Genomic DNA, 19,621 nt, shown 5'->3' on the forward strand with positions numbered 1-19,621 from the left:
GCAGTGCACTCTTGCACTACATAATGGTTCTCTCTCTGTATTGCACAATTTCTTTATATTTCTTTCTTTGTTTGCATCAGTTAGTGGTAATTCAGGAAAAAGAATCTCAGGGTTGTATGTGAAGTCAAGTAACTCTGAACAACCCGGTCTCGCAGTCTGTGACCAGAGCTGATGTACAAATGACCACACCTCCGTCTTTTCCAAGGCTCGCCCTGATTGGATGGAAGTTTTTCTGCGTTTCGGGAAAAGTTATGTTACTCCACCCCAGGGGAAGCGGTGGTTCCGCCCTCTCTTACTCTCCCCACAGAGTCCTGTCTCGGCCACGGATGTGTTCCGGTGCCCGGGGGAGCCGGGAGCAGATGCTCGCACCTCCGTCATGGGACAGTCGCTGCTCCTGCTCCTGTGCTGGGCTGTGACCACCGCTGACTCTCGCCGAGGGTTGGCTGAGGGAGCCGCTTATCGCCAGGAGCCCTTCTCCTCATCGCCGGCACATCGGGACACCAACACCGGGGAGCAAGACAGAGACTCCTTCTGTCGACTGCAGCCCACAGGTGGGTCAGGGCTAGGGGAGGGGCCGAACGGTGGTCGGGGCTCCTGAAGAGCAGAGAGGGTGAGAGGGGAAGGGAAGGGGTTGGGTTGTCGGGGTAAGAGTGGGTGTGAACAGGGCGATGTCTTGAGAAGCACAGAGGGTGGGAATGGAAGAGGAGCAGTTGTGAGTTGAGGAGGGTTTTTTTCTACCCCTCCACTCTCTCTCTCTCCCTTCCCTCCCTCCCAGTGCATCTGTGGAGGGTGGCGGAAGATTTCCTGCGTCAATACCGCCTGCTTGTCCGGCCACGGGTCGTGGCGAGTTGTGCCCCTTCCCCCCACTCCCATGGTCCAGACCTCCTCCCTCCGACCGTTCTCCCCTCTCCTGGAACACCGGGGATAGCGGCGTCTCCAAGCTTCCGAACATTTGTTCTCGTCTTTCTGCTGTGGGGGTCGGGAGAGGGGATTTCCCTCCCCTCTCTTGCTTCACAATAAATTATTCACTAAAAGAACTGAGGCTGGGTGGAGCGGGGAGAGGGACAGGACGGCAGGAGAACTTTATTGTCATGGACTTAGTGGTTTCGAGGCAGAAGTATTGTATTGGGGCAAAAAGAGAAAGTGAGATGGTGTCGGTGGTTCACTGTCCGTTCAGAAATCTGATGGCGGGGGCGGGAAGAAGCTGTTTCTGTCCCGTTGGATGCTCGTCTTCAGGCACCTGGACCTCCTTCCTGATGGTACCAGAGTGAAGAGGGCAGGACCTGGATGGTGGGGGTCCTTGAGGATAGAGGCTGCTTTCTTGAGACACCATCTCATAGAGATGTCCTCGATGGAGTGAAGTCTGGTGCCCGTGATGGCGCTGGCTGAGTTCACAACTCTCTGTAGCCTGTTCAGAACTGTCATTCCTGGTAGTTGTTTATCTGGTTACTTGGTTCTTTCCGATCTCCTCCCCACCCTTCCCAGATGTGATGTAGCCGTTATAGCTAAAGGGATCCAGGGATGTGGATAGAAAGCAAAGATAGGGGACTCAGGATACATCATCGGCTGTGATGGTGCAAGCTGGAAGGGCTGAATGGCCTTGTGCACTTGTTTTCGATGATTAGTTCCCTTTGTGTTAATAATTCTGCTACTAGAATGTAAATTTGCCCAATCCTGGCAGGAAGGCATTTTTCCCACCACTCTCTTTCGCTTGGAAGTTTGAGAAGCTTACTTTAGCAGTGGGACCATTACAAACCCGTGCTGGGTGTTGTGGGTTCATTGGGGACAGACACGTGGGCTGCAAGGGCCAGTTACCTTGCTGTATGCCTAAATTTAAAGTTCAAGTCAATATGCAAATTGGAAATGGGTTACCTTGCCTACATTCAATAAGATGTCCCAGTGGCCAACCATTTCAATTCTGTGCCCCACTCCCATGCTGACATGTCTGTCCACAGCCTTGTGCATTGCCACACTGAGAGCACCTGTAAATTTGGAGGGGCAACACCTAATATTCCATTTGGGCACTCTTCAACTGGATGGCATTAACATTAGACTTCTCTGGTTTCTTGTAGGTCACTCCCTGTTACCCCAGCCTCCTTTCCCTCCAGTTCTGCACCCCTTCCCTCTTCGTTTAGAGAACCATCCCTTTCCAGGTTTTTTTCTCGCACTCTCCCAGCTTTATCCGCCTATTACCTCCTGTCTGTGCTCCTCCACCTGCCTCTCCCTCCACTTTGTTATTCAGGTGCCTGTCTGCTTTTTGCTCATACCTTGACGAAGGGCTCAGGCCCGAAACGTTGGTGATGTATCTTTACTGTTGCTACATAAAGAACGCTGCGTGACTTGTTGAATTTCTGTGTGAACTGCCATCACAGCGTCTGCAGACTTTCTTGTTTAACTCCCATGACTGATGAAGTCTTCCTGTTGTCTCTCTCTCTCTGGCATCTATCCATCATCCTCCACCCCTTCCTGGTTCACCAATCCCCCACTGGTCCCTGTCCTTGTTAAGCTGGATATATCGCCTCTGCACTCTGCCTTGATGAAGGGTCCCACTGACGCTGTTCGACCACTGAGTTCCTCCAGCAGATTATGTTTGGCTCAGGTTTCTCCATTCTTCTGTGAGCCTTATGGCTGCTCCGACTGTAATCTCAACCCACTCCCGGGCCGCTCCCGTTTGCCGGCATTTGGTCTCTATCCTTCTAAGTCCGCCCTGTCTATAAATCTGTCCAAATGCCCTTTAAATTTTGTTATTGTACCCACTTTTTTAGCTTCCTCTGGCAATTCATTCCAGTCTTCCATATTTCCATTGGTGTTGGTTGGAACACAATCCTTGATGACTGGGTGATGTGCTTCAGGAACTGGTTCCCTCAAAGGGTGGTGAGAATGATGAACAATTTGAAGACACAGGTGGATAAATCCTTGAGGAGTGAGATGGTGAAAGCTTCATGGGGGCACTTGTGGACTTCAGATGACAATCTTTTTAAATGGTAGAGCAGGCTCGAGGGGATCAGGACTTTTATGTATTTCACATACAACTATCATGTAATAAAACAAATGAAATATTACATGAAATTGCCTTTAGTCTGCCATCTGACAAAGAGTCACCATGAGAATTGGCTGGTGCCTCTTACAGTCAGAGAGAAGTAAAAACAGAGACCCCCAGGGTCACTGAGTGTCCATAGATTCACCTCCAACGCTTCTACAGCCACACAAGACTCCAGTTCAGTTTAAACCATCGGTAACTCAACCCCAGATCCAAACTTTGGACACACAAGGGCCCTTCTGAAACCCTCCTTGCTCTCAGCAAATTCCAAAAATATGGAATTCTGCTGACAGTTATTTGGCAGTGGAGAAATTCTGCTTTGATATCTGGCGTTGCATAGTTCAGGACATGTTATAGTTCAGGACAAAGTTCAGACTGTTTCTAACACAGACCTAACATGACATTTGTATATGGCAGAGGATTAGTAACTAGGAACTAAATTGAATTCTGGTTTGTCCAGAACGAATTAGAAACTTTTTCTTTGTAACTGTTGGCCATAACCTATTTTCATAGTTAATTGTAAAAGACCTGGGCCTCTACAGGGGAAGGAAATCAATGTGTTGACTTATTTCACGCATTTCCTTGCAACATGAGAAGAGACTGCTCGTTCCACTTAGACGATGACAACTCCTCGAACAATCCTACCAGTCCCATTCTGCCACATTAACCTGCAGAAGGTTGAGTCACAGGGAATCCAAAGGGTATTAAAAAATGAGAAGGTTTTGGTGTAGGTGAGAGGAAAGAGTTTTAAAGGCAGGCAAATTAAAAAAATACAGAGAGTGATTGATGCCTGGAACTCACTCTCAGGGTTAGTGATAGAATCAGATACTGTTGTCAGACCTTCCATCACTTTTATTAGAGTTGTGTTTAGAGACATTTTGACAGATGCTTGAATAGGCAAGGCTATGTTCTGAATGCGGGAAGATGGGATAGGAGTTGGTTAAGAGTTAGCATGGATGTGGTGGTCTGAAGGGCCTGTTTCTGTGTTCTCTAATACGTGCTCATCAAATTTCACCGACTCCCCACATTGGGTTTGCACACTCTCCCCCATGACTACATGGGTTCTCCCCACCCTGGGGGCTCCAGTTCCACCCACATCCTAAAGACATGTGGGCCAGTGGGTTATACGGCTGCAGTATATTGCACCCCCCCCCCCCCAGTGTGTGGGTGAGAGGTAGAATTTGGGGGGGGGGAGGAGTTGATAACATTGGAATAGTGGAGAATTAGTGTAAACAGGGACGAGGGTCAGTGTGGACAATGGCCTGAACAGCCTGTTTGTGAGTTGTCCAGTGTGGAAAGAGGCCCTTCAGCCCAACTTGCCCATGCTGACCAAAATTACCCACTCACACTAGTCCCATTTGCTCAGATCCCTCTAAACCCATCCTATCCTATCCTATCCATTTATCTGTCCAAATGTTTCTTACACATTGCAACAAACCTCAAGATTCCTTAATTAGTTTATTGTCACATAATAATTACACAAAATTGCCTGCTGTAAGGCAAAGAGTCACCATTAGTGTCACCTGGTGCCCCTTACACAATGAAAGAGAAGCAATGGAAAGTGTTTCGGCCTCAATCACCTCCTCTGGCAGTCCGTTCCAAACATCCGCCACCCTCTGTGTAACATCTGTTAAATTTGTTCCCCACCCCCCATTGCCTGAAATCTTTGTCCTTTGGTTACCAATTCTCTGTTCACCTGATCTTTTCCTCATGATTTTGTACAACTCTCAGAGATCACCCCTCATCCTCCTGTGCTCTCAGGAATAGAGAAAGCGTGAGTTAGGAGGAACTCCTTCATTGGACTGACCATGGATTTAAGGGAGTTGGTAAAGTGTGAGATTTTGGTACAATGTAGATCCAGGATACTTGGCTCAACTCCTTCTCACCAATCAGTGGGGACCTTTCTTCATTATTATTCCCGGTTGCTCATCATTTTGTTTGATAAGCCTCTAAATGTCTGACACTTTGTTCATCTAAACAATTTTGAAATACTGTCTGGGACCCAGCTGCAATCCTCAGAGCTGCTTGAGCTGGTGAAGGGAATGGCTGCTTCAGGGAGGGAGAATGAGTGCATTGGCCTCCTGCTGTGTGGGATTCCTGATCTACCAGGGCTACTCTCACCCAGAAGAGAAAATTTGGATTGTGAAATCTCCAGCTTTACCTCTATATTTGGATCTTTCAGGATGGTGCTGGTTTTTATGATGTGAAACCTACAGCATTTCCTGCCTTTCATTGCCTGCTGTGGCAGCCAAATTTAGATAGAGTGGTGACCTAATAGAGGTCCACAAGATTCTGAGAGGCATGGGTGAACAGCCAGCATCTTTTTCCCAAGGCGGGAGTAGCAAACACCAGAGGACATCTGTACAAATTGAGAGGAGGAAAATTTAGTGGAGACATCAGGGGAAAGTTTTTTTTTTACAGAGAAGTGGAGGCCTGGAATGCATTGCCGGGGTGGTGGAGGCTGGTGCAATAGAGACATTTAAAAGGCTCTGAGATAGGCACATGGATGAAAGAAAAATAGAGGGTTATGAGGTAGGGAGGGTTTTAGTTTTTTGTGGGTTGTAATGTTCTGTTTTAAATAAACCCAGGTGGTCACAGTTCTGCCTCTCCCACATCTGGAATCTAATCCTTTCACTCTGGAAGTCATGCCTCCAGGGCCAATAAATGATCTCCTCAGACATCTCCATCATCAGCTCTCCTGTTGTCTTTATTGAAGCACTTAACCTGGAAGAAAATGAATGTTCAGCCCATCAAGTTCCTGTTTACACCAGTTCCATCTTATTCTGTCCACATTCCCATCAGCCGCCTGCAGATTCTGTCCCTCACCCAGAATAGCAGCTAACTCTGAGACGCCGATGAGAATTTATGAGTACAGCATTCGATGACCCCATCAAAGAAAGGTAAAACCCTGATATCATGTCCTTTTTGAGTACTGAGGTCTGCTGAAGTACAAAATAAAAACCCAATCCAATTCCAACCTAACTCCAATAGCCAGAGTACTTACAGAAAGCCAGAATCAGAATTTATTCTCATGAACATGCCACAAAATTTGTTGTTTTGCAGCAGCGTCACGGTGCAAATATTGCGATGAATTGGTGTTGACATCTACCTGTGCTAGGATCTAAATAGTGTACCTTAAATATAACCATGGATGGCACGGTTAGCACAACACTGTTACAGCACCAGTGATTGGGGTTCGAATCCAGCACTGTCTGTAAGGAGTCTGTAGGTTCTCTATGTCTGCGTGGGTTTCCTCAGTTCTCTGATTTCAAAAGATACAAGAGGTTGACCGGTTAATTTGTCACATTGCTGCATTTGGGCTGCATGGGATTGTGGCTTGGACGTCTCCAAAAATGAATGCAATTTACAGATGCACTGAAATGTTTACTGCAGAATACACCAACTGTTGAGTTAATTTAATGTATACCATTGTTGGTGTTTCTTGCCTACCTGTGTGGCTGCAGTAAGAAAGAATTTTGGTGCATCTGTACAAATTAAATGACCATAATGCCCCATGAGACAGAACAATAAATACGGATAAATAAATATTTGCAAAAAAAGTAATATTTCAATGAGTAAAAGATGAAAGTCTGCAGACACTGTGGTTGAAGTAAAAGCAGTGCTGGAGAAACTCAGCAGGTCAAGCAGTGAACCTTATGTAGCAGAGATAAAAATACATAACCAACATTTTGGGCTTGAGCCCTTCATCAAGGTACGGGCAAAATGTGGGCAGATGCTCTGGAGTCACTGGTGGCTGAGGCAGTGGGTGTTTAGGGGAGGGGAGATGGAGTCTCAGTCAAGTAGGCTGCTGTGTTGGGGTGGGTATCTTGAGTTTATGAGACACTCTTGCCCTTGTCCAGGCAAATAGGGCGGGATGATTAGCTCAATGCTATTACAATGTTTGCACCTGTGACGCTGCTGCAAAACCACAAATTTCGTGACAATAAAATCTGATTCCTTGATCATTCAGAAATCTGAGGGCAGAGGGGAAGAAGCTGTTTTTATGCCATTTTATTTGGGCGAAAGCCCACATTTTGCTCATACCTTAATGAAGGACTCAAGCATGAAATGTTAGTTATGTATCTTTGCTATATAAAGGACACTGTTTGATTGACCTGTTGGTGATTTCGCAGTAGTTTATGGTGAGGGTAGTTTGGTAATTAACTTACTGACACTGCACAACTTTGGAATGTGGGAATCATCCCACACGGTCACAGGGAGAATGTACATTGTCCATGCAGACAATGCAGGTGGGGGTCAAACTTTGGTCTCTCGAGCTGTGCGGCAGAGGGGCTACCCACTAGGTTCAAGTTTATTTTCACATAGACCTAGAGGTCGTTTCACAAGCAGACCAGTTAAGACATCTCATACATTGTACATTTGTATTGCGCCCTACTTGTACGGTGACAGGGAGAGATCGGTTGGGATGGAGGAAAGGCGACAAAGTGTTACTGGTGTGGGGTTCACTCAGAAGTCTGATAATAGCGGGAGATTGTTCTTGAATCTGGTACTGCATGATCTCCCACTCGTAAATCTTCTTCTATAGAAAAGAAAACCGGCTCTTTGGCTTATCTAGTCTGTTCTGAGCTATTATTCTGCCAAGTCTCACTGACATACCCCTCCAGACACCTTCCGTCCATATACTTGTCTAAATTTTAATTAAATATCAAAATTGAGCCACAACCACTTCATCTCTCAGCTTGTGTCATTCCATGCTCCCAACACTCTCTGTGAAGAAATTCCCTTTAATGTTCCCTTTAAACCACTCACCCTTAACCCATGACCTCTAGTTCTTGTCTCACCCAACCTCTGTGGAAAAATTCTGCTTGTATTTATTTATACCCCTCATAATTTTGTATAGATCTATGAAATACCACACGCCTCTTCCCCCCCCCTCCCCCCAATTCTTCTATGCTCCTCCAAATAAAGTACTAACCTGACAGGAGGGGGTGGACTGAGACCTTTAATAGATCAGCTGCTGATTCAAGGGAGTTGGAGATGGAGAGGGATATGTGTGATGGAGTCAATGGAGGGGTGAGGTCTGTCCACAACAGAGGGGAGGGGATGCAGATGGAGGGGAAAGGCGAGAGGGCGATGGAGGGGAGGGGAGGAAGTTGAACGAGAGGACAACAAAAGGGTGGGTGAGTCAGAGGGGCGATGGTGGTCTGTGCCATCAGCTGTGTGGTCTGGGATAATAGATGGGGCATTGTGGGCGCTACGGGGACGCGGGCAGTGAGTGGGGGACGGTGCGGGCGCTACGGGGACGCGGGCGGTGAGTGGGGGGACGGTGCGGGCGCTACGGGGACGCGGGCGGTGAGTGGGGGGACGGTGCGGGCGCTACGGGGACGCGGGCGGTGAGTGGGGGGACGGTGCGGGCGCTACGGGGACGCGGCTGTCACTGACCCCCTCCTCTGTCTCCTCCGCAGTGCCGGCAGTCCTGGAGCGGCCCGAGCTGCTGCTGGTCCCCGCCGGGGTGTCGCTGGGCGCGGCCGTGGCCCGAGTGCAGCCGGGGGCCCCGGGCGTCGAGTGCCGGCTGGAGCCGGAGCGGGGCCGCGGCTTCGGTCTGCGGGAGACGGCGGACGGCCGCCTGTGGCTGGTCACCACGGCCCGGCTGCACCGGGAGCGGCGCCACGAGTACGAGCTGCGGCTGGTGAGCGCGCCCGCCCGCCGCGGGGGCGCGCGCGAGGTCCGCCGCCTCACCGTGCGGGTGACCGACCGGGTCGCGGACGCCAACGGGCACGTGACCGACCGGATCGTGGGCGGCGAGTGGGCGCGCGACGTGGTGGTCCGCGCCACTGCACGCATGCGCCCGGACGCCGGTGACGTCATGGACCGCCCGCCGGAAGCCGGCCGTCGCCTCAGCCCGCCCCTGGGAATCGGTGTCGGCCTTGGCCTGGCCGCCGTCTGCGGCGTCGCGCTGCCCGTTCTGCTGCTCCTCCGGTGCCTCCGCGGGAAACGGCCGCGGGGCGGGGGCGGCGCATCCTACAATTGCCGGCAGGCCGAGAGCAGCTACCCGCCGCGGCCCCGCCGGCCGCAGCGCCGCATCGTCAAGGCCGACATCGCGCTGCTGCGGCCGCCGCTCCACGCAGGCGCGCCGGCGCCCCAGGAGCCAGAGTGCCGGCACCGCTGTCTGCTGCGGGAGCTGGTGCGCATGTCCCTGGCCGGTTGTCCCGACCCCTCGCTGGAGTTGGCTGCCGGCACCCCGCAAGTCCAGGTGAGGGGAGGCACTGGATGGAGGAGGTGGGGAGAGGAGGGAGGGTGACTGAGGAGTGGGGGGAGGGTGGGGGGAGAGGTGTGAGAAGGGGGGTGGGGTGGAAGGGTGGGTGAGAGGGAGTTGGGAGAGAAAAGGGAAGAGAGGGGAAGAGTGGTGTGGAGGTTAGGGGTGGGCAAAGGTGGGGGGCGAGAGAGACAGAGGCAAAGCCGACTGCAAACAGTCAGGGCATCACCTCATGGCAGTTTGGCCCATCCTGTCCATGCTTGGCACCAATTGCACGCCAGTCTAACCTCTGCTTTGGCGTTTCAGGTCTTGGGGCATTCAGTATAATGGATTTGGGTCATATAGCACAGAACAAACCCTTTGGCCCAACTCTCTGTGCTGACCAAGTTGGCACTCTGGGCTGGTCTCCTTTGCCTGCATTTGGCTGCTCTCCTCAGCCCTGCTTGCCCATACACCTGTCTGAATATTTGATGGTTAGGATTATCAATATTGGAGAGAGAGAAAAGAACTCTTTCTTCATGGAGGGGGGGAAGGAGTTGTCCAGAATAAGGAGGCAGGACCGAGCTGGGCTGGAAAGGGATGAACCCCACCCAGGAGGTGGAGCAGAAACCTGGAAGCCTTTCTCTGCTCTTTTCTCCACCCAAAGGGGCAGATACTATGACATGAGACCAGGAAATGGTGGAAGTAGTCAACCAGTCAGGCAGCATCAATAGAGAGAGGAACAAAGTTAATGTTTAAGGCCTGACAAAGCCTGACATGTGTTTTCCTTCCTCTGTTACAGCAGATCTCCCAGTTGCTCTCACTACTGCACCAGGGACAGTTCCAAGCCAGACCAAATTTTCGGGGAAATAAATATTTAAAGAACAGGTATGTTTTCCTTGGAACAGGGGAGGGTCAGAGCAGATTCATATACTTGAGACAAGTCAAGAGGCCAATGGGATGGTGGTCTTCATTGGTATGGGTGGGGGGGGGGGGAAATGTTGGATTTAAGAGCAAGGAAACTGCAACTGTACAGGGGACTGGTGAGGCTGCAACTGGAGAACTGCGTCTAGTTTCCTCACTGGAGAAAGGACAGACTGGCTTTGGAGGTGGTGCAGAGGGGTTTGGGTGATGATGAGAGATTCAGTTGCCTGAAGCTAGTCCTTCTGTCACTAGGTACTTAGGGGCTGAGACTGAGGGGAAGTCCCTCAAACAACAGAAGGGCGGTGTAACAACAAGATGCCACAGTAACTAGAAATTAATGTAGAGTGATGGGAATGTATAGATACAAAACTAAGGGTGGGAAGAGACTTTGAATGTTTTTCCTTTTGTAAATAATTTATTGTGAATAAAGTCTATTTTTGATTTAAAAATGGAGTTTAGGACGAGGAGGGAATCTTGTATGGGCATGTAAAATTATGAAAGGAACAGATAGAAGCAGGAAGGTTGTTTCCTCTGGGAGGTGAGACTAGAACATAGCCTCAAGAAAGAAGATGGAGATGAGGAGGAACTGCTTTCCTCATAGAGTACTGAATCTGCAGAATTCTCTGCCCAAGGAAACAGTAGAGCCTTTTTCTCTCTCTCTCTCTCTCTCTCTCTCTCTCTCTTACTCTCTCTCCCTCCCTCCTCCCAAACCTTTAGTTCTGTGAAATCTTCAACTTGCCATGCATTTGTCCATTCTCAAGCTGTTTCTTTTGCATTTTCTAGGACCACAGTACCTGAGGCAGACCGAGAGAGTCTGAAGGACAGTGGGCAAGGGGAGAGTGAGGAGGGAGACAGTGACAGTGACACAGGCCAGATCTCTCCCATTGAGCAGCTGCTGGAGGAGGGACTGAATGACCTGCTGGCCAGGAGCAGCTGGACCGCTCCAAAAGGTGAGAGCCATCCTTCTCTGTGTAACAGAGGAAGAGGAGCCGGTGTACAGGGGCGGCGCGTGAGACTGGGACAGAGTGCAACAGGTCGGAACTGGGGGAGCTCTTAATTTTGGGATCCAGTAACAGGCCCTTCCGGCACACAAACCCATGCCACCCCTTCTCCAGGCATGGAGAGGGGCAGGCAGTCAGTGGAACTGTGAACAGCCTGTCTCCTAGCCCCATGATTGGGCCACCTTGGCCGAGCAGGGGGTCCCCACTGTGTGGGTAAGGGATGGGTGGGAGTTTGCGGAGGTTTTTTATGACCTTGTAAACCACCAGGTTCAGGAACAGCTGCTACCCCTCCACCATCAGACTCCTCAACAGCAAACTCAATCGGGGACTCGTTTAAGGACTCTTACCTGTGCACTTTTTTTTTAATCTCTGTACTGCAGTCAGTTTGTTTACATTTTTTATTTGTTTGTGTGTAGTTTTTTTTTGCATTACCATTAAGTGGTAATTCTGCCTCATCTGCAGGAAAAAGATCAGGGTTGTATGTGATGTGTATGTACTCTGACAATAAATCTGAAAAAATGGGATCAATGGTTAATGGTCAGTGTGGATTCAGTGGCTGAAGGGTCAGTGTAATTATGAAATGGAAGATTTAGGGAGTGGTCAGCTGCCCCAGATCTCCCAGCTCCCTCACACAGACAGCCATTGTTTGGCTGGTCCCCATCGCCCTCCTGAAATGGATTTGGGGAGTCCTGACAGTGATGTGTGACTGGCGGGTAATGGAGCTCCATTGTGGCCCCGGAGGTGGACAAGGCCAACGTCTTGCTGGTTTGTAGTTGGACGTACAGAGTGGGGTGAGTGGCTGTTGATCATGTCCTCTTGCTATTCCAGGAACAGGACCCAGAGAGAGTGAAAGGGAGCAGCTGAGGCTCGAGGAGTTGTGCTGGTCACTGCCCTCACCGCTGTGCTGTGACTACAGGGAGAACATGTTCAACCCTAGGTCTTCTGATGAATCAGAGGTAGTGGAGACCACTGAGAATACAGAGAAGACCACCTTCTCCACTTTTGGCAAAGGCGGCTCCCAAGGGTCTGAGGAACCGTCAGCCAGAGGTTCGCTCCTGAATGAGATGAGTGCCCTCTTCCAGAATCTGTTGGTGCAGAAAGCCGAGGCCTTTGGTCAGCCTGAAACCCAGCTCCTCGGAAAACTCTCCGCCCGATGGAGTGTCCTGTGTGAGGGGGAGGTGGGCACGACTGGGGGCAGGTTTCTCCCAAGCCTGCTGGAAACTCCGGAGCAGAGCACAGGATTACAGCCCCCACAACAGCTGGACAAATGGTGAGTAACACAGCCCACCACACCCCTCCCATCCCCAGCCTCCCGAATCCCTTGCCCAACACTGTTGTAGAACCAAAGCACAGAAGCAGGCTCTTCAGCCCAACAGGGAGAGACTAGCACCATATGAATGGATGTCCCTTTAGGACAGAGTTGAGGTTTCTTCAGCCGGAGTGGGGAAGGCCAAGTCATTGGGTAGATTTGAAGTAAATAGGATCTTGATTAATAAAAGGTTATGCAGAGAAGGCAGGAGAATGGGGTTGAAAGGTGAAAACAGCCATGATTTGAATGGGGGAGCAGACTTGATAGGCTGAATGGTCCAATTTTGCTAATCTTCTATGGCCTTGTCCATGCCAACTAAGGTGTTGAGCAGAGCTAGTGCATTTCTCTCCATACCTTTTCTATCCTTGATAATGGTCTAAATGTCTTTTATACACAATTGTTCCCACCTCCACCTCAGGCTGCATGTCCCACACACTCATTGCCCTCTGAAAATTTCTCCTTTAAATCTTTCCCCTCTTGTTTTAAACTGCCCTACTTTTGTATAAACAAAATGTACAAGAGGTATAAATAAAAGGTAGAGACAGGAAAGTTGTTTCTACTGGCAGGTGAAATTAGCAGTGGCCAATCCCAGAGAATGCCTGTTTAAGGCGGTGGTTCTCAACCTTTGTTTTTTTCCCACTCATATACTACCTTAACTTTTCTTTTCTTTCTTTCTTTCTTTTGGCTTGGCTTCGCGGACGAAGATTTATGGAGGGGGTAAAAGTCCACGTCAGCTGCAGGCTCGTTTGTGGCTGACAAGTCCGATGCGGGACAGGCAGACACGGTTGCAGCGGCTGCAGGGGAAAATTGGTTGGTTGGGGTTGGGTGTTGGGTTTTTCCTCCTTTGCCTTTTGTCAGTGAGGTGGGCTCTGCGGTCTTCTTCAAAGGAGGTTGCTGCCCGCCAAACTGTGAGGCGCCAAGATGCATGGTTTGAGGCGATATCAGCCCACTGGCGGTGGTCAATGTGGCAGGCACCAAGAGATTTCTTTAGGCAGTCCTTGTACCTTTTCTTTGGTGCACCTCTGTCACGGTGGCCAGTGGAGAGCTCGCCATATAACACGATCTTGGGAAGGCGATGGTCCTCCATTCTGGAGACGTGACCCATCCAGCGCAGCTGGATCTTCAGCAGCGTGGACTCGATGCTGTCGACCTCTGCCATCTCGAGTACTTCGACGTTAGGGATGAAAGCGCTCCAATGGATGTTGAGGATGGAGCGGAGACAACGTTGGTGGAAGCATTCTAGGAGCCGTAGGTGATGCCGGTAGAGGACCCATGATTCGGAGCCAAACAGGAGTGTGGGTATGACAACGGCTCTGTATACGCTTATCTTTGTGAGGTTTTTCAGTTGGTTGTTTTTCCAGACTCTTTTGTGTAGTCTTCCAAAGGCGCTGATGCCATAGATGCTCTGTGGTAAGTGGTAAGGGATTACTTAAGGTGGTATGTAAATGAAAAAAAAGTTGAGAAGCTTGGGTTTAAGGAAGATGTCAAGGGTAATTTTTTTTGCCCAGAGAGTGATGGGTGCCTGGAATGCTTTGCCGGGGTGGTGGTGAAGCTGATGCAATAGGAATATTTAAAAGATTCGGATGTAAGAAAAATATAGGGTTATGGGTGTGAGGGAGGAAAAAGTTGGATTGTTGAGTAGTTTAACTGTATTATTGGTTGGAACAATATTGTGGGCTTGTACTGTTCTATGTTAGCTGGAAGTCTGCAGACGTGTTTTACACCTTTCTGTGGCTTGTCTACAATTATCTCCCTCAGGTCATTGTGAAGCCTAGAGTATAAACCTAACATAGTGTTTGCACATTCCTAGCTCTCCCCATGTTGCCTTCCAGGATGCCCAGTGACAACTCCCTGGTCAGTAGTGCGATTCCCTCACCTCTTCCATATCCCTGTAAATGGGATCAGTAGGGGAGGTTAGCAGGGGCTGTTTCTACACTGCATGACTGTAACTGAAGATTGGGAGAGAAAGGTGCAGTTCTTGTTGTAGAGGGATGGAAATGAGGAAACTGTAGGAAGGGATATGACTTGGAATCAGTATGGGGCTGTTGGTTAGTCATACAGCAAGAAAACAGGCTCTTTGGCCCTCTCTCCACACTGGCCCACTAACACTAATCTCACTCCCCCACATTCCCAATAATTCCCCATCTCTCACACTCTGGGGACTGGGGTGAGGGATTTACAGTGGCCAATTAACCCACCAACCTGCATGGCTTTGGGATGTGGGAGGAAATTGGGTCACAGGGAGAATGTGCAAACACATTAAAAAAACAGTGCCCAATTGAATCTGGGGCTGAGGCAGTACCTGCTGTCGGTATGAAGTGACTTTAAAAAAATCTATTGTTCAGCTGTGGAGTTAATTGAACTGGTTCGGAGCTTCCCAGCGAATACACAAGTGTGATGACGTGGGTCTGGGATGTGTCACTGCTGCAGGCCAGGTGCATCCTCTGACCAGTGAGGGAGTGGGTCCCTGTCAGAACGGATGTGTGCGTGCCGGTGACTCACCAGGAGTTGCACAAAAACAGTGTCCAGTGTGTCAGGAGCAGATCCTTTTCCACTGACACATGCACGTTTAACTTCACCCTTGATGCAAATATTTTAGAACAGCACAGTACAGGTCCTTCAGGCCATGATGTCATGTTGGTCTACCGTATATAGGTGTGTAATGGTCAGTGCTTGACCACGGAATCTTCCCTGTCCGGGGACTCTCATCTGGACCACCCACCCATCTGAGCTCCCGACCATGGATTCTCACCTAGGCCCAGGGTGCCCCGCCCATCAGAGCTCCCGAAGCTCCAAATGCAGGCTTACCACACAGTCCTGGTCAGCCTTCTGTCCATCTGAGCTTCTGATGCCCCAGTGACACAGGTACTTGCTGTGGTCAAAAGTAGTATGCATGTAAGTCAAACTTCGGTCAACAAGATTTGACTATTACACGTGTTTATATGGTAAATAAACCTAGTTATCATCAATCCAACCCTTCCCTCCATCACACCCATAACCCTCTATTTTTTGTACATTGTAATAGTCTTGTAAATGACTATTGTACTAGCCTTTTCCACCAAACCCAGCAATTCTTCCAGAGACTCACAACTCTGGGTAAAAACCTAACCCCTGACACCTTCCCTGAATTTTTTTCCTTCACCTTGTCTTTCTACCCTAGCTAAGCCCCTCAACCTTGCAGACCTCTTAAATTACCTCTCATCCTTTCAAGAGAAAAACCTCAGCTCTGTCAATTTTGCTTCATATAACATCTTCTCCAATCCAGGCATCATCCTGGTAAATCTTCACTACATCCTCTCTAAAGCTTCTAAATACTTATTAGACAATGTAACTGAACACAATACTCCAGGTGTGGTCTAACCAGAGTTTTATAGAGCTGCAACCTTACCTCACAGCTATTGATCTCAATCCCCTGACTAATGAAGCCCAGCACACCACTTGGCTTTCCATCTACTTGCATGGTAACCTTTTTTTATATATATAATTTTTATTTTTCACACTGAACCATACCAACCAAAATATGTACAAACGTATCTCATTAAATTTACAGTGGTCTTTTCTCTCCTTTTTTTCCCCCCCCTTTCCCTCCCTCCCCTCTACCCACCCCCCTCCAAAACCCATAAATATTCACAATATACAACCATAAAACATTATCTTCACACAAAGGAAAATAAACAAGAAAAATGCGTCATCTATTTATTACACACTGAATCTAGTCGTTTTGTCCTCATCATTTTCACTCTCATTTTTGGGGATGGAGGTTGTAGGCAAGCTCTCTCTGATATGTTCCATTACGGCTCCCAAATTTGTTCAAACATTGTGACTTTATTTTTTAAATTATATGTTATTTTTTCCAATGGAATACATTTATTCATTTCCATGTACCATTGCTGTCTTCCATTTTCCAAGTTGACATTATACATTTTTTTGCTATCGCTAAGTGATCGTAATGAATTTTTTTTGCACTTTATCCAATTTGAGGCCTAATTCCCTACTTCTTATGTTACTTAAAAGAAATATCTCTGGTTTTTTTTGGTATGTTATTTTTTGTAATTTTATTTAGTATCTGATTTAATTCTTCCCAAAACTTATTTACTTTCGAACATGCCCAAGTTGCATGTAATGTTGTTCCCATTTCCTTTTTACAACGAAAACATCTATCCGATAATGTTGAATCCCATTTTTTTAATTTTTGAGGACTAATATATACCCGCTGTAACCAATTATACTGTATCATGCGTAACCTTGTGTTTATTGTATTCTTCATAGTTCCAGAACTTAACTTTTCCCATACTTCATTTTTTATCTTTATGATTAGATCTTTTTCCCATTTCTGTTTAGGTTAATAATTTATTTCATTTTCCTTGGTTATAAATCTTTTGATTATCATTGTGTCTGTAATCACATATTCAAAGCTGCTTCCTTCAGGTAATCTCAAGCTATTTCCCAATTTATCCTTTAAATAAGCTTTCAATTGATGATCTGCAAACATTGTACCATGAGTTATTCCATATTTATACTTCAACTGTTCAAATGTTAATAAATTATTTCCCAAAAAACAATTTTCTATTCTTCTGATTCCTTTTCTCTCCCATTCTCTAAAAGAAAGGTTGTCTATTGTAAAAGGGATTAGCGAATTTTGCCTCAATAGTTATTTTGGTATTTGATCATTCGTTTTTTTTTCCTTTCTAAGTGGATCTTCTTCCATGTATTAAATAAATGATGCAGTACTGGTGAGTTTTTGTATTGCACCAGCTTTTCATCCCACTTATAAAGTATACGTTTTGGTACCTTTTCCCCTATTTTATCTAGTTATTATCTTAGTCCAGTCTGGTAAAAATTTGATAAATACCTTAATTGTGCTGCTCTATAATAATTTCTAAAATTTGGTAACTGTAAACCACCTTTATTCCTCTCTGCGAATTTATCTAACGCTACCCTTGGATTCCTCCCTTTCCACAAGAATTTCCTTATTATTCTCTTAGTTCCTTCAAGAAGTTTTCTGTTAGGGGAATTGGTAATGTTTGAAATAAGTATTGTATCCTTGGGAACACGTTCATTTTAATGCAGTTTACCCACCCTATCAACGTTAGCGGTATTTCTTTCCAATGTTCTGAGTCTTCCTGCAATTTCTTTATTAGTGGCTAATAATTTAGTTTGTACAAGTGGCTTAACTTATTATCTAACTTGATCCCTTGGTATCAGATTGCTTGTGTTTGCCATTTAAATGGTGATTCTTTTTAAAATTCTGTACAGTCCGCATTACTCATTGGCATCGCTTCACCTTTATTTGCGTTGATCTTGTACCCCGATATTTCTCCACACTCCTTCAATTTCTTTTTTTTTAAATTTTTTATTTTTCACACCATAAATCACATTAGCCATGATATACACTTTTTCTTTTCACACATATACAGTGACTTTTTCTCCCCCCCACCCCCCTCCCTCCTCCCAGGCCACCCCCCCCACCCCCCCCCCCCCCCTCATCCATTTTAGGTATACAATCTAGGTTGCATTAAACCAGTCAGACAATGTTGTCATTCAACAAAAATACACCAGAAATTCTACTGAGTCCATTCTTTTCTTTCCTTCTCCTTCCATCAACTTAGGTAATGTTTGTCCCCGGTAGGTTTTCGCTATTGTATTTAATGTAAGGCTCCCATATTTGTTCGAATATTTCAGTATTATTTCTTAAACTATATGTTATTTTTTCTAATGGAATACATTTATTCATTTCTATATACCACTGTTGTATTTTCAAATTATCTTCCAATTTCCAGGTTGACATAATACATTTTTTTGCTACGGCTAGGGCTATCTTAACAAATCTTTTTTGTGCATCCTCCAAATCAATTCCAAATTCTTTGTTTTTTATGTTACTTAGGAGAAAGATCTCTGGATTCTTTGGTATATTGTTTTCTGTTATTTTATTTAATATCTGATTGAGATCATCCCAAAATTTTTCTACTCTCTCACATGTCCAGATTGCATGAATTGTTGTTCCCATTTCTTTTTTACATCGAAAACATCTATCAGATACTGTTGGGTCCCATTTATTTAACTTTTGCGGTGTAATGTATAGTCTGTGTAACCAATTATATTGTATCATACGTAGCCTCGTATTTATTGTATTTCTCATCGTTCCAGAACATAATTTCTCCCATGTTTCCTTTTTTATCTTTATATTTAAATCTTGTTCCCATTTTTGTTTAGTTTTACCATTTGTTTCCTCATTCTCCTTTTCTTGCAGTTTAATATACATATTTGTTATAAATCTTTTGATTAACATTGTATCTGTAATCACATATTCAAGGTTACTTCCCTCTGGTAAACTCAAATTGCTTCCTAATTTATCCTTCAAGTAGGATCTCAGTTGGTAATATGCCAGCGCTGTATCTCCAGTTATATTGTACTTATCTCTCATTTGTTCAAAGGATAAGAATCTACTTCCTGAAAAACAATTTTCTATTCTTTTAATCCCTTTTTTTTCCCCATTCTCTAAAGGAAAGGTTATCTATTGTAAAAGGGAGTAGCTTATTTTGCGTCAATATTAGTTTTGGTAATTGATAATTTGTTTTATTTCTTTCTACATGAATCTTCTTCCAAATATTGAGGAGATGATGTAGTACTGGAGAAGTTCTATGTTGTACCAATTTTTCATCCCATTTATATAATATGTGTTCAGGTATCTTTTCCCCTATTTTATCTAATTCTAATCTCGTCCAGTCTGGTTTTTCCCTTGTTTGATAAAAATCTGATAGGTATCTTAATTGTGCGGCTCTATAATAATTTTTGAAGTTTGGCAATTGTAAGCCTCCTTGTTTATACCATTCTGTTAATTTATCTAGTGCTATCCTCGGTTTCCCCTCTCTTCATAAAAATTTCCTTATTATTTTCTTTAACTCTTTGAAGAATTTTTCTGTCAGTTGTATTGGGAATGCCTGAAATAAGTATAATATCCTTGGAAAAATGTTCATTTTAATACAGTTTATCCTTCCTATCAGTGTTAGTGGTAGATCTTTCCAATGCTCTAAATCGTCCTGTAATTTTTTCATTAGTGGATTGTAATTGAGTTTATATAATTGGCCTAGATTTTTGTTTATTTGTACACCTAGGTATCTTATTGCCTGCATTTGCCATCTAAATGGAGG

General features: G+C 46.3%; 1 protein-coding gene across 2 annotated transcripts in view; it reads left to right on the forward strand.

The window, feature by feature from the left end:
• Positions 1–19,621, forward strand: part of pcdh12 (protocadherin 12) — a 26,718-nt gene continuing 7,097 nt past the window's right edge. Inside the window, exons 1-6 of one of the 2 annotated variants that reach the window (XM_069897985.1) lie at positions 483–551; positions 5,629–5,940; positions 8,467–8,690; positions 10,039–10,124; positions 10,944–11,110; positions 11,990–12,431. In XM_069897985.1, the coding sequence (XP_069754086.1) occupies positions 5,922–5,940; positions 8,467–8,690; positions 10,039–10,124; positions 10,944–11,110; positions 11,990–12,431 (938 nt within the window). In that variant the 5' untranslated portion in view covers positions 483–551; positions 5,629–5,921. Of the gene's footprint in view, positions 552–5,628; positions 5,941–8,466; positions 8,691–10,038; positions 10,125–10,943; positions 11,111–11,989; positions 12,432–19,621 lie in introns of both variants that reach the window. The other variant, XM_069897984.1, reaches the window with a different exon arrangement.

Source organism: Narcine bancroftii, chromosome 9, assembly GCF_036971445.1.
Source record: "Narcine bancroftii isolate sNarBan1 chromosome 9, sNarBan1.hap1, whole genome shotgun sequence".
Taxonomy (NCBI): Eukaryota; Metazoa; Chordata; class Chondrichthyes; order Torpediniformes; family Narcinidae; genus Narcine; species Narcine bancroftii.